The sequence below is a fragment of the Lipotes vexillifer genome, unplaced genomic scaffold (genome assembly GCF_000442215.2).
Source record: "Lipotes vexillifer unplaced genomic scaffold, Lipotes_vexillifer_v1.1 scaffold809, whole genome shotgun sequence".
NCBI lineage: Eukaryota > Metazoa > Chordata > Mammalia > Artiodactyla > Lipotidae > Lipotes > Lipotes vexillifer.
The window spans coordinates 2,687,707-2,702,126 of NW_006788521.1; the positions used below are offsets into that span (position 1 = coordinate 2,687,707).

General features: G+C 37.2%; 1 protein-coding gene across 1 annotated transcript; it reads left to right on the forward strand.

Moving 5' to 3' along the window:
* Window positions 1-811: 811 nt before the first annotated feature.
* Window positions 812-10,612, forward strand: HEMGN (hemogen). Its single transcript, XM_007472023.1, is given in 4 exon segments — window positions 812-890; window positions 2,876-2,969; window positions 7,052-8,112; window positions 10,464-10,612. Coding segments are annotated over 4 exon segments (1,383 nt in total).
* The last annotated feature ends 3,808 nt before the right edge of the window (window positions 10,613-14,420 follow it).

Below are 14,420 nucleotides of genomic sequence, written 5' to 3' on the forward strand. Positions count from 1 at the left end.
GCAACAGTGAGAGGCCCGCGTACCACAAAAAAAAAAAAAAAGAAAAAAAAAGAAATGCTTTTTGACCTTCCCTGGATGAGTCACAGTGGATTTGTGGATTTCACTAGTTATCTTGAGTCACTTGTGAATGATCAGGTGAGCAGAAGAGGGTTCAAATTTGCTTTGAATTCCTAATTTAGTTCTTTATGTCTATTTTCTAACAGTAAGACCTTCCATTGCTTTGCATCAGGCTAAGATGAAAAAATGCCACATGCAGGAAAACAATATAAGATTAATTTCACATCTTCATAATTTTCACATTCATAATATTCACTTTCACAAGAACTGTGTGAGGTGGGCAAGTCAGGAATTATTCACCCACTTTGCAAATGAGGAAGGATAGTCACGAAAAGGGGAAGTGATTTGTTCAAGGACATCGAGCTGGTTAGGTGCTAGACTTGGTGTTCTTCCTATACTATGCCACCTCTGTATGTAAAAAGGAACATTTGGGTCTTCTCAGCAGACCCAGATGACTGCCATACCAGAGGCTGTGACATACCAGCCTGTGGCTGCAGGGCTGCCTGTATAACTAGCCACTGTGGTGGAGGAGGACATAGCACCAGCTGTGCCCCTGGCTCACACCTGTGCAGTATGATAAAGAAAGTAGAAGTAGCCAGCAGCTGTGGTCCAGCTAGATAAAACTTTTAGGCAGGAAGTCAAGTGACAAGTGAACTCGGGTATGTGTGTGTGTTTAACTGTTAGTTACTTTTGACATTTTAAAAAAGGGTTCTTGTGGAAGTCCGACCGAACAGCAGGAAGGTATTGCAGCAAGATGGATTTGGGAAAGGACCAGTCTCACTTGATGCTCCATCAGATACCTGATCCTCATCAAGAAGAGAACCATGTTCCAGGTAATGAAAGAAACCTTAAGAGGTAGTGGCTGTTGGGAAGGATTGGACTATGATTATTTTCCTCTTTTTATGGCTCTGGCAAAAAAGGGGCATAATTGGATACGTTCATATATTAGAATGGAAGAATTGGGGCTATATAACTTTCTGAGGTGCCTTCTAGCACTAAGATTCTAATAACCAGAGAAACACAAGGAAATAGTAAATAAATTATTAATAATATATATAAATGAAAGGTAACGAAAATACCCAATACCAGATAGTTGTGGTAAAACAAATACAACCATATACTTCTTTGGTAGCGTAAATATAGTGAAACTTTTGGAAAGGGATCTGGCACTAGGTAGCCAGATAATAAGAACTATAATAAGAACTATAATAGTGTTTATTCTTTTGACTCACTAATCTTAGTCTTTGGATCTATCCTAAAGCAGCATTTCTGCTGCTTTTGCAGAACCCTAGGCCTTGAGGCAGTGATTTAAATCTTTTTGATGCCATGGATCCCTTTGGCATTCTGATGAACCTCTAGACCCCTTCTTAGACTAAGAAGTCTAAATACATAAAATTAAATACATAGGATTATAAAGGAAGCAATTATATTAAGATAAGTTATCAAAATAAAAATCCATGATATCATAATATATGTGCTTATTTATAGATGCATTAAATAACAAGATCCAGGGCTTCCCTGGTGGCGCAGTGGTTGAGGGTCCACCTGCCGATGCAGGGGACATGGGTTCGTGCCCCGGTCCGGGAAGATCCCACATGCCGCGGAGCGGCTGGGCCCGGGAGCCATGGCCGCTGAGCCTGTGCGTCCGGAGCCTGTTGCTCTGCAACGGGAGAGGCCACAACAGTGAGAGGCCCGCGTACCACAAAAAAAAAAAAAAAAAAAAAAACAAGATCCAGTGGTGGATCTAATTACCACTGTATCAAATCAAATATATCATCTCAAATGAGTGATATTTTAAGGTATCTGCAATAACTGTCATGTTATATGAAGAAAATCTGTAATTTCTTTTTGTGACAAAATCACACACTGCTAAAACTACCGTGGTCTGTTACCTACATTCATAATTGAAGGAAATGGTCATTTAAATTAAAGATTGGTAAAAATAAAAGTATAATTTTCCCCCATCCAAGTTCACCATTAAGGACTTCTGTCCTAAAAGCAAAAGGTGCCATGGTCCAAGGGGCATTTTCTCTTTTGGGGGTCCAGGTGCAAATTTGAAATCATTCTATAGTCTCTAAGAAGTTCTACATCAAAGGCCCAACGTTAACTTTTCACAAACTTGGATGGCAACAGAGCCTTTCTTGATAATAACTTTAATATTCCAAAGAACTTGGAGAAACGTCATCCAAAGTAAAAATATACAAAAGAAAAAAAGCTGTTGTGTACATGAAATATTTATTATAATTTGATTTACAATGGCAAAAAAAAAATAACTGGCAACAACCTAAATGTTCAATACGAGTGGAATGAGTGGATAAATGAGAATACATCAATTCGATTAAGTATCATGCAGCTGCTAAAATTATAATTATGAGGACGAGATGATGGAATATATTTTTGATGTATCAGGTTAATAAATGATAAAACTGTGCTATGCCATCATTACAACTTAGTTTAATATAGGGACTAGATGAATACGAGGAATAAAATGAAAACAGGTTATAGGATGGCAGAACATGGCTGATTTTTTTCTTTTATGTTTGTACAATATGTACACTATTTTGAAAAAATTAATAGGTTGGTAGCACACTTATGTACAAATACTGACCTTTTCATTTAAAAAATGTCGACCGAATGTTTGCTCCCAGGCATTCTTCAGAGGCACAAGAATAAATAAGATATAGTTCTTGTCCTCAAAAGGCTAGGAGAAGAACTCACACACCCCGTAAAGGGATTCTACCATTTTTCTATAGGACTCTTTTCCTGTTAATGCCACAATTCATCACTATCTCCCATAACTTTCATTTTGATCCTACAGAAGTCATTGGAACTTGGAGTTTAAGAAACAGAGAGCAACTCAGAAAAAGAAAAGCTGAAGCACAAGAAAAGCAAACTTCACAATGGCAATTTGGGTATGGTTTTGCTGCAAGGGGAAAGGAACTGATATTTATCTAGCATATGCTACTGGTCAAGTGGTGCTGAGCACTTTTACACACTATATTTCATCTTTCCAAAAATCCCATAAATTGGGAGCTGTTATCCTCATTTTACAAAAAAAAAGAAACCAAGTCTCTGAAGGTTAAATCTCTTGCCTAAAGTCACCCGTCTAGTAAAGTGATGGGAACAGAATCTTATTTATGGTCTCTTTTAATCACAGTACCAGGTGATCAAATTATGTATATTCTAGAGAGGACTGGTGTTCAACCACCCTAGTAATATAACCATAGAAGTATCTGTTGGGAGTGGGAGACACCATTGAGAAGACCCCCAAGCTTGTTCTCCAAGCTTTCTATTAGTGAAATTCTTCTTGAATGAGTGTAGTTAACTCTCCATGGAGTAAACCAAAGCACTGTCTGTAAATGAGTGATGGAAGAGTTTGAGAGTTCCTAAGTGTCCAAAGTCAGCTGTATGTAATCTCAGGAAGGGAGTACATGAACATGACTATAAATTAGGCAGCATCTAACTGCGCCATTTAGAATATAACTGTGAAAACAGAGGTATTGCCTGCTTGGAAATAGAAAAGGGGAGCCCAAGGAGCCAAAGTACAGCATCCATCTGAGCCAGGGTTTCTCAACACTGGTGTTATTAATGCTGTGGATAGGCGACTACTTTGTGTGGGAGGCTGTCCTGTGCATTGAAGACGTTTCGCAGCACCACTGGCCTCTAGAAACCCACAGGACTCTCCTCTCCCCATCGTGACAACCAAAAATGTCTCCAGACCTTGTTAAATGTCTCCTGGGGTCAGGGGAGAGGAGGTAAAATGCTCCCAGTTGAGAACCACTGATCTAAGCACTCTTCTTTAAAATTTTTTTGATTAAGATTTAGATGTGTATTTCTTCTTTACTGTAAAAATGTTTCCTTCAATGGCAAAAATAACATAGGTATACATTTTTCACAGGGCCGGGCTCTGCTTTGTGAAAAAAAACCCAAAGAAACATAAGTATACATTTTTCTAGGCATCATTTTTTTAAAAAAACATACAGTGCAGATGTTTTAAGTACCTATTCCCACTGTGGACTGAGTATCTTCTGTTCTGCAACAACACGTGTTTCTACAGCACCAGTTAGCTCACATATGATTGGTAAATAGGAGAATGATGTCAGTATAATGTGGAAGTTGTGTTAGATCATAATTTTTCCTACTCAAAAGAAGCCAGAATAGTGGGAATAGAGTTAAAACCTTCACAGGAAAGGAAAAAGCCTTCAGCTTGGCTGCTGTATAGACAGGGTCCTTTTCAGCCTTCATCCGGGGCTTCTTCCCCACAGAAGGACATTGGTAGCCTTGCAAAGATCTCCACATATAGCAGGTTGCACTTCCTCCTGTGCTCAACTTAGTGGCAGCCCTGCTGGCTCAGAGCACCCTTATTTGCATGATCTCAGCACTGAAAGCCTGAGTTTACACTGTTGCTTTTGTGCATTTTTACCATCCCCGAGGCAGCCTCCAGCCATAGTAAGCTGCCTGTCTGGACTATCCAAGTTATCTCTCCCTTGTCCCAATTACTGTTTATGCTACTGTTAAAAAGTTGCATAGAATTTGAATCATTTGCCCCAATTTTATTTTTTCCCCATAAGCACTGTCACTTTTAGTGCACGATTTTGCAGAAAGTGAGGTTTTTCAGGAATACATGTATGTTATAGCAGAAACTTCTGTACTCAAGTCCTCTGGCAGGTGACTCTGTTGAAGAACACACAATTAGTTCCCCTAATTCCTTACTCACCAAGCAACCTTCTGATCATTCCTTGCCTTCCCAAGTCTTTGCATTTCTCACTGTTCATTTAAAAATTGGTCTTTAGGTTTACCTATCAATCTCTTTGAGCTGGTTGATGAGCTCTGACCCTAGAAATGGAGCTGGTTTCAGTATGCTCATAGAATTGGGCTTCTGTGCTCACTGGTTTGGGGGGTGGCAAGGCTGAGGAAGTCACTGGAGTAGGTGGAACCTTGGTGAGCCTCTTGGCAGCTGGCCGGCCTTGCTGTTGTGACACATATCTATACTACTGAGGGCTGTCCTCACTACAACATTCTACACAGTGAAACCGTAGTTCCAGAGAGAAGCGGTAGAGTGTAATAGTTAAGAGCCTGGCTGCGAAAGCCAGACGGCTAAATGACTAGATTTGAAGAGTGGCTCCCTTACTACGTAGCCATTTCACCTTGGACAAGTTATTCAACCTCTCTGTGCTTTAGTTTTTTCATCTGCAAAATGGAGATAATAATAGTATCTACCACATAAGTTGATGTGAAGACTATATGAGGTAACAGAATAAGTAAATTACTTAAAACAGTGCCTGGCACATAGGAAGCACCATATATATATATGTATATTTCTGATATTTATATGAGTACTAGTTTCTATCTGGATGATTCATTCATATAAGTTATTACATGCAATTCTTAGGACAACCACATGAGGTTGGGCAGATACTATTTACTCTATTTTACCTGTGAAGAAATCGAGGCATAGAGAGTTTAAGTGACTTGCCCATGATCACATAGCTGATAAGTGACAGAGTACAGATTAAATTTTAGGCCACACAGATATATTTGTATCTTTTGAGAAACTACCAGGAAGAACATGGAACATTACTCAGATTTCCCTCATATAGAGATCTACATAACAAATTATTTAGGATTTAACTTCTAGGATAATAATGTTGCCTGAAGAATTCACATACATCATCTTTTTAAATCTGACAATAAGGACTTTATAATTTATCTTGTTACCTTGGTTACTTGGAATTAAACTTCCAAATGCTGAGGTACCATATCATTTTTACCTTCTATATTATTTTTAATATTTATTTTAAACTGTACTATTACAATATGTACCTTTTTTATATTGACTTCAAACTGGTTTTGATGAGACAACCTTTAAAAAAATTTAATTATGGATATTTTCAAACATGCAAAAGTAGAATAGGGTATACATTTTTTAAGTGTACAAGGAACTGCAAGCACTGAATAGGTGTAAAAAACACTGGTTTTATCTCCAAAGACTGTCTTGTTTACTAAAAGAAATAGGGTTTCTCCAGAAATAACTACAGGATGAGGCAGCCTATGTTCTTTACCTTAAGCATAATCCTCATAATAAATCCTGTAGGAGTGGTAAGCAGGGAGAGCATTTCAGCCCTGTGGTCTGTTGGAGAAGGCTCCATAGGGCACGTAGCATGAAACAGAATTTCAACAGGTTTAGAAAAATGATGAAATGCTTTTTGATAGTATCTTTTTCTTCCCCCAAGTCCATCTATATTAGCCATCTGTATTTGGCTATATTTGCAGTACCTAACAATTTGTCATTGGTTGCAATACCCATGCGTATCCTTTCATCTTCTAGATCTTTAGCTATTGGTTCAGAGTAGGTATAATATGACCACTCATGCCTTTCCACCAAGCTGCTTTACCTCAAGGAAGTGTTTTTGCAGCTTTGGAGCTTTGGACCCGCTTTGGCTACTTAGCCTGCTTTACACAAGACACTGTATTAGATAAGCAAGCCACATACATCATTCACCTGCAGGCTGTGCAGATGAGGAGCAGGCCTGCACTGCAGATCTAGGAACACAATCATATCAGTTTACCCAGGGTATAGAGAAATGAACTCACATAGACTAAATCCAGAGAGACTAGCATATAAACAAGAATGCCAGTCTATTAATGTATAACATCAACAATACATTTTCCATAACCAAACTTTAAGTATATGCTCTCAAATGCGTGTGCGCACACACACACACACACACACACGCCACACTCACCAAGAAGGTTCCTGTTGAGCAAGGCATCAAAGACAAAAAGTCCTGAGGGTCATTTCCTCTCCCGACAATTGAGAGCATCTAGAACTGCTTCTTCATTTTACAAACAAGGAGACTGAGGCCCAGAGAGAGATTAAGTGACTTGTTCAAGGTCTTGCAACAAGGCAGTGGGAGTCCTGGGACTGTTATTACCAAATGTTTATTTGAATTCTGGAGCCCTGTTGCTGACACTAATTTTGATTTCTCTATAGAGATAAAAAACACAAGCGGCAGAGAACAGGAAAAAGAAGTGAAAGAGGCAGAAAGAGACAACAAAATACAGAAATGAAGGTGGAGCCTCTGTCACAATTAGAAAAGGAAATGATGGAGAAAGCACCAGCACCTACAGAGAAAGAAACTGAACCACCCAGGAGTGTGACCAAAGCTCTCCTTCCGGTAGCCTCCATGCAAAGAGTTGTGCCCAAGAAACATTTTTCTAAAATTGGTCAGGAAAGCATTATCCATCAGGAAAATTCTTCTGAATACCAAGAAACAGCAGTACAAAACCACCCTTCTGAAATACTCCAAGATATGGCTGAATCTGGAGACCTCTCTCCTAAAATGTACCAAGAAATAGCTGTATTTCAAGACCATCCTTCCCAAGTGCGCCATGATATGGCTCAACCTGAAGACCTCTCTCTTAAAATGTGCCAAGAAACCACTGCAGCCAAAGCCCTTTCTTCTAAATCATCTGAAGATATAGCTGACCTGGAAGGATGCCCTCTTGAAGCATACCCCAAACCAGATGTGCCTAAAGGCTACACTCTTGAAACATACCAAAAAAGAGCTGAACCTGAGGAACACAATTCTGAACTAGGTCAAGGAATAGCTGAGACTGAAAATTTTGTTCCTAAAGCACAAGAAATAGCTGTGCCTAAAGAGCTTTCTATAAAAACATACCAAGAAACAGTTGAACCTGAACACTTTTCTCATAAAACATATAAAGAAATTGCTGTGTCTAAAGCCCCCTCTCATAAAACAATCCAAGAAACACCTGCTCCTGAAAAATATTCACCTGAAATATACCAAGAAACACCTGGGTCTGAAGAATATTCACCTGAAATATACCAAGAAACAGCTGGGCCTGAAGACTATGCACCTGAAATATACCAAGAAATACCTGGGCCTGAAGACCTCTCTACTAAGACATATAAAGATAAGGATGTGCCTGAAGAATGCTTTCCAGAACTGTACCAAGAAAGAGTTGGGCCCCTAGACCAGGATCCTAAAGCACACCAGGAAGATGCTAAGGATGTTTATATTTTTCCTTGAGGTAGGTTTTTTTTATTGGGGTCAAGCTAGTGACATGCCACTTATTTGTGTTCCCTGTTCATAATCAGAGTACCAGATAGGTTTCTCTCCCTTGGAGCGGTGATTTATTGCCTTCTTTGACAATCCTGGGTTATCCCAGTTATCTCAATGGGTATCATCAATGTCTTTGGCTAGTTTCAAGTGAAAAATGGTTTTCATTCAACCAATATCTGTTGGTATATTACCATATAATTAAAAGAAAATCATTGAAACTATAAGTGTGTATAGTGGGTACTTGTACATACTATCCATTTTGGGAAGCTTTAGCCAGTGAAGAAAAATGAACCACATATAGAGTGAATTATGTGCAAAATATTTTAAAGGACAATTACATTTAGATTAACAAGGAAACTTGGTGAATAAAGTTTTTTCTAGAAAATTAAAATTTCCTGGCAAACTAAAGGTAAGTAAATTCATGGTACAAGCTACCGAGGGAGATACAAAGACATAAAATATGATCCTGGTAATAGGGAACTCATTCTTGTAGGACTTACCAGGCTTAACCCAAACCCTTTCTATTTAAATATTTGCTCCTGAAAAGCTTTCTCCTCTGCATAGCATTTAAGAAATAATGTGACCTTTCTTCAGTTTGACTTGTCTCGGGGACATAACTGAGAGCCTTGATTCTCTTTGTGCACTATTGTACACAGTATAAGAAATGGTCTGTCTAGCAGACCATAGCTATCCCCAGGGAATTGTGTTCTAAAGAAATCCTTTTGGTAGCTTATTTTCTCTTTCTCCTAAAATATGAGTGCAACAAAAACCTGGGGTTATTGTATTCCAAGTAATACAGGTTTTGAGGAAATACCTTTTAAAAAATTACAGTAAAAGCAGACATATGAAGCACTACTTGTACTGACGGGGGTCCCCTGATGGAGAAGCAGCTCTAATCAACACAGTGCCCGATTCTAAGAGTTTCATTTTAAACCCAGCAAGGTTAAGATGGGCAATTAATTAATGCTTATTTTGTTTTGGGCTTTGTCTTACCAAACAAGTGGAAATATCTACCTTTTTGCTGATTATAAAATTGTCATAATAATAAATTATAATGTTTATTATAATAAATTAAAGCAATATATAAGCGACTGTAGAGTAAAAGTCCCCTATAATACCATCTCCTATCTCTGATCCCCAAGGTCAAGAGATGGTATCAATACAATACATTCCATTTTATAACCTGCTTTTTTTTCACATACAATATATATTGTGGCCATCTTAATGACATCTTTTGTAACAATTGTACAGTATTATACGTACAATAATTTATTCAACCAATCCCTATAATGATGAACACTTAGATTACTGCGAAGTTTTACCATTACAGCAATGTTCAATGAACATCATTGGAAGTAACATTTATTTAAATAACATTTATTTGGCACTTTCTATCTGCCAGACACTGTATTGAACATTTCATGTGAATCACTTTATTCAGTGTTAAAAACCCTAGTGGATGAATAATATTATCCTTATTTTATAGATAAGGAAACTAAGGCACTGGAAGCTTAAGTTGGTCTGATTACTTCCTTTGGACAAATCCCTAGAAGTTGAATTGCTGGGCCAAAGGGTACCAGCATTTAAAGTCTGGATACATTCTGTCAGACTAGCCTCCAAAAATGTTGTAGCAATACACAGAAACCAAGAATTTATGTAAGTGCCTGTTGCCCATGCCCTTGACAACACTGCACATGATTGTTTTAATAATCTATGCCTATTATGCTAGGTTAAAAAAAAAACTAATTGTTTTAATTCCCACTTTTTTATGACTAATGCTGCTAGGCATATTTTTATGATTATTATGAATTCAGTTTTTTTCTTTTGAGAATTGCCTGTTTGAATCCTTGTTCCATTTTATATTTGGGATATCTACCTTTTTGATTGATTTAAAAAATCTCTTTAAATAATAGTTATTAAATCTTTATCTACATATAAGTTGTAAATATTTTTCTAGTTGTTGTTTGTGGTTTAACTTTGTTTATAGTAGTTTGGCATTCTATATGACAAAATTTTAATGTTAGTTTTTAGTTATTCAAACCTGTCACGATTTTAATTCTTAATGATTCAAACCTGTCAGTCTTTTCCCTTATGCCTTCTGGTCTGTGGTCTGCTTAGAAAGGCCTTTATAAACTTAAGATTAAAGGAATATTCTATTGTTTCTACAACATTTACTGTATATTAATATTTAAATCTTTAATTCATCTGAGATTTGTTTTTGTGCAAAGTGTTAGGTAGAGTTTTTTTTCTCCAAGTGGATAGCCAATCATCCCGATACCATTTATTAAATGTATTTTTGTATTTTATTTTATTTTACAGAAATGAAGGAAAAACCCAAAACAGAGGAACAAGAGATACCAGCAATTCCAAATGTTCCTCAAGAGATTCACCCAGAAAATGAAATTTATAGTTGTTTTGTTTTAACAATGTGCAACCGTCATAGTTGTCCAACAAAATTCACATCTTAGTACATTATATGTGTGATTTTTCTCAAAATATGGTAGAAATCTCTACAATATTCATTAATATTTTCACAGTGGTTTTTCCCCCATATATAGACCATATCTGAAAGAGAGAACTCCACTGCACCCCAGGGAAGCCCAGCATCAAAATCTTATTCAGGCTTCAGATGGCTTTTAACAATTTAACAATTTTAACAATTCTTATTCTGGGACTCCTTCAAAGATATTTTGGAGTGATGAATGTAGTTGTGTATTTGAATTTTGATTTTCTATTTTTACTTTTTATACACTGTAATTGCAAAATCTTATTCAGGCTTCAGATGGCTTTTAACAATTTAACAATTTTAACAATTCTTATTCTGGGACTCCTTCAAAGATATTTTGGAGTGATGAATGTAGTTGTGTATTTGAATTTTGATTTTCTATTTTTACTTTTTATACACTGTAATTGTGCAAACTGTATATTAAATCATTATCACGTGTTTGTGTGGACAGCATCAGTGGTAAACACTGTGAGGGTTAGAAGACCTATAACACATAGTCCTTGCCCACTAGGAGTTTAATCTAGTCTCGTGGGGGAATAAAATAGAAAACAAATAATTACAAAAGAAAATAGTAATGCTAGTGCCATTTGAATTAGAAGATACAACAGAGGGAATGCTCACTTTTTTGCTGGAGTGACCCGAAAAAATTACACATGAGTGGAGCCTTGAAAGATGGGGAGGATTTGTAATATAGGTGAGGATAGCAGCATTATTGTATGTGACACAGAGAAGGGTGAATTAAAGACATGTTCAAGAGAACTGCATGCAATCTACAGTTAATGCAGGGTCCATGTGGAATAGCAGGCTAGCAGGCTGAAAATTATTGTATTATTGGAGTGTATGGAATTTTGCTCGCCTAACTAAGAAGTATATTATTTACTTAGGTAATGGGGAACTAAGTAAGACTTTTGAACAAACAGATGGCAATTTTAGTATTTCAGGAATATTTATCTGGTGATAATGGTCAGGATTAACTGAAAATGACGAGAGACTGGGGGCAGGAGTAGAAACTATTCTGGGCAGGAAGATGTCTGAAAATCTTCCCTGGTAAGATGTCATGGAAAAGCCCGAACGAACTTTTTGGCCAGCCCAATATTTTTGGGGGGAAGAGGTTTGTTTTCAGTTTTCCTTCTGTTATTACAGAGGACTCAAAATAAAGGAGATTTCTGCAAATGGTTCAGCAAGGGCACAAGTATGCAAGCTCTCCATATACGGACTGTGCTAGGTACTAGGCTAGAGTGAAGAACACGACAGGATCCCAGTCTCTCAAGCATTCATGGTGTAGAACAGTGGTTCTTAACCCTCACCATATATTAGAACCACTGGGGAAGATTTCAAAATCACAGTTGCCCAGGCACCTCCCCAGGGATTCTGATTCACCTATCTAGGGTGCCATCAAGACATATTTATTTTTTACATTGTTTTTTGCTCTAAATAATTTTTGAGGAATAATTTTAGAATTATATAAAAGTTGTAAAGATAGTACAGAAGTTCCTATATAGCTCTCACCCAGTTTACCCTAATGTTAAGATCTCATATAACCACGGTCCATTTATCAAAACTTAAGAAACTAAGATTGTTACATTACCATTAACTAAACTACAGATATTATTGGGATTTCATTAGTTTTTCTGCTAATGTCTTTTTTTCTGCTTCTGGATCCAATCTAGGCTACAACATTGCATTTAGAGCAGTGGTCCCCAACCTTTTTGGCACCAGGGATGGTGCCCACTGCTCACCTCCTGCTGTGCAGCCTGGTTCCCAACAGGCTGAGGACCAGTACCGGTCCATGGCCTGGGGGTTGGGGACCCCTGATTTAGAGTATTTTAATGGCTCTCCAGATGATTCTAATGTGCAGCTAGGGTCGAGTACCACTGGTATGGTGGGAGGTTACAATGCTATTTCCCTCCTATTTGCCACACCCTCTCCCACAATAAAATTTTGCCCCTCAGCATATATTAATTGAACAATGATTACTCATATCCCATTGTATTACTCAAGTAACAGTAAATATTGAGGACAGCACACCATATGATAGTCCCTTACATCTGGATGGCACTTCAGAACTTGTACTTTCAAATACACTTTTTAAAATTTGATCTGCGCAAGAATCTTTGAAATAGGCTGGGCAGTGATTATCATTCCCATTTTACAGATGAGGGAATAACTGCAGAGGATGGGTACTCACCCAAAGTCTCATCTAACTTCCTCAGTGTTCTTCATGATGGTATTCAATCTTTGGAAATCTTGTCTCAATTTTACCTGCCAGGGTGGGTCAAGATTAGAGAAAAAAAGAGTAAACTGAAACCTCAAGTTCTAAAAGTGTTTCATTAAGATGAATCTTATGAGATTTGCATATGTACAATGTACAGGGGCACAAAGGTGAAAGAGATAAGGAAGTAGATGATATGAAGAAATATAGTACATTAGAGGAAGAGGGGTCTTCTCTTTCTACCTTTTAGGACCCTTTCTGCTTGCCTTCTTATCCAACTCCCTATATAGACATACAAACTCTGCTTTCTCACTATTCTCATTCAAACACCAGTGTGTATCTAAAAATGTTCCACTTTTCTTCTTGGCTTAGAGCCTTGATGTCACAGAATTAAAGTTTTGCAAGAATCCATCTAGCCCTACTTTGTGCTACCCTCCACTCGTGGGTAGAATGGTTGTTCTTTAAAATCCATGAATCTTATGATATTAAATCTAATATGATGTGTGAGACGATCCAAAGCTTTAATTGATATTCAAAGGGATCCTTCACTCAAATGAAAGATTAAGAATCATTACACTGAGAAGTGTTTCTCAAAGTGTAGACAGATAACCACCTGCCTTGAATCATTCGGGGCTTTTTTTAAGGCAGATTCCTAGGTCCTAGCTCCAGAGAAAGGGTTGTCTCATAAACTAAAAATAATCGTATATAATGGTTATTTATATAATCATATATCCACTAGACAGGATAATAGAAATTTCAAATCATATAATGAAAGGGCTACATATTTAAGTTCCTGTTTTCCATAAAGAGAAATTTTTCCTTTAAATGAAGTAGCAATCTACTTCATCAGTGTCTCCAATTCTGCTTTGCATTTCAGAACTTGTCACACTTGGTAATGTATTTTTGGTGTGATTATCATTATATATGTTATCTAAAGCCAGGAGGGAAAATACCTCATTTTCTACACGAGTCTTTCTACAAATTAAGCGAGACTATCACTTTTAGCAACACCCCCATCTAGTGGCAATTTGCAGCTATTACGGCCTCAGTTTTACAACGTGTATTCAGTGGTTCTCAAACTTGTTCTTGTTTCATCAGCTGCCCAGAATTGTTCCCTCCTCGAAAAAGAATAATGGTATTCTTTTCCAAATTTTCACGTGGAAAAAAAACTATCAGAGAACACCTAGGTGTATGCATTTTGTCAATTTTTAAAGTTTTTGTTTTAAAACCTACAATCTTCTCTATTTTTGTCATGATTTTAAATACACTGACACGTTACTGTTGGTTAAATTTAAACATGTTTTACCTACAGAAATTCTCTCACAAATAACCTGCAATAACTTGAAATGCATACCCTTTTGAACACTTCCTTTTCTCATGTATAAATTAAAATGTTTGCTGAGTTTTGCAAAATGTCAAAACAAAAAACAAAAACCCATAATCTTCTCTTTAAATCTTTGGCTCCTTCTGATGGTTACTTTCTGCTAGTGGTCTGTTAGTTCATGACAAATGAACAGGTTTAGGAACAGCTTTCCATGGTTGTTGAATCGTTTCAATC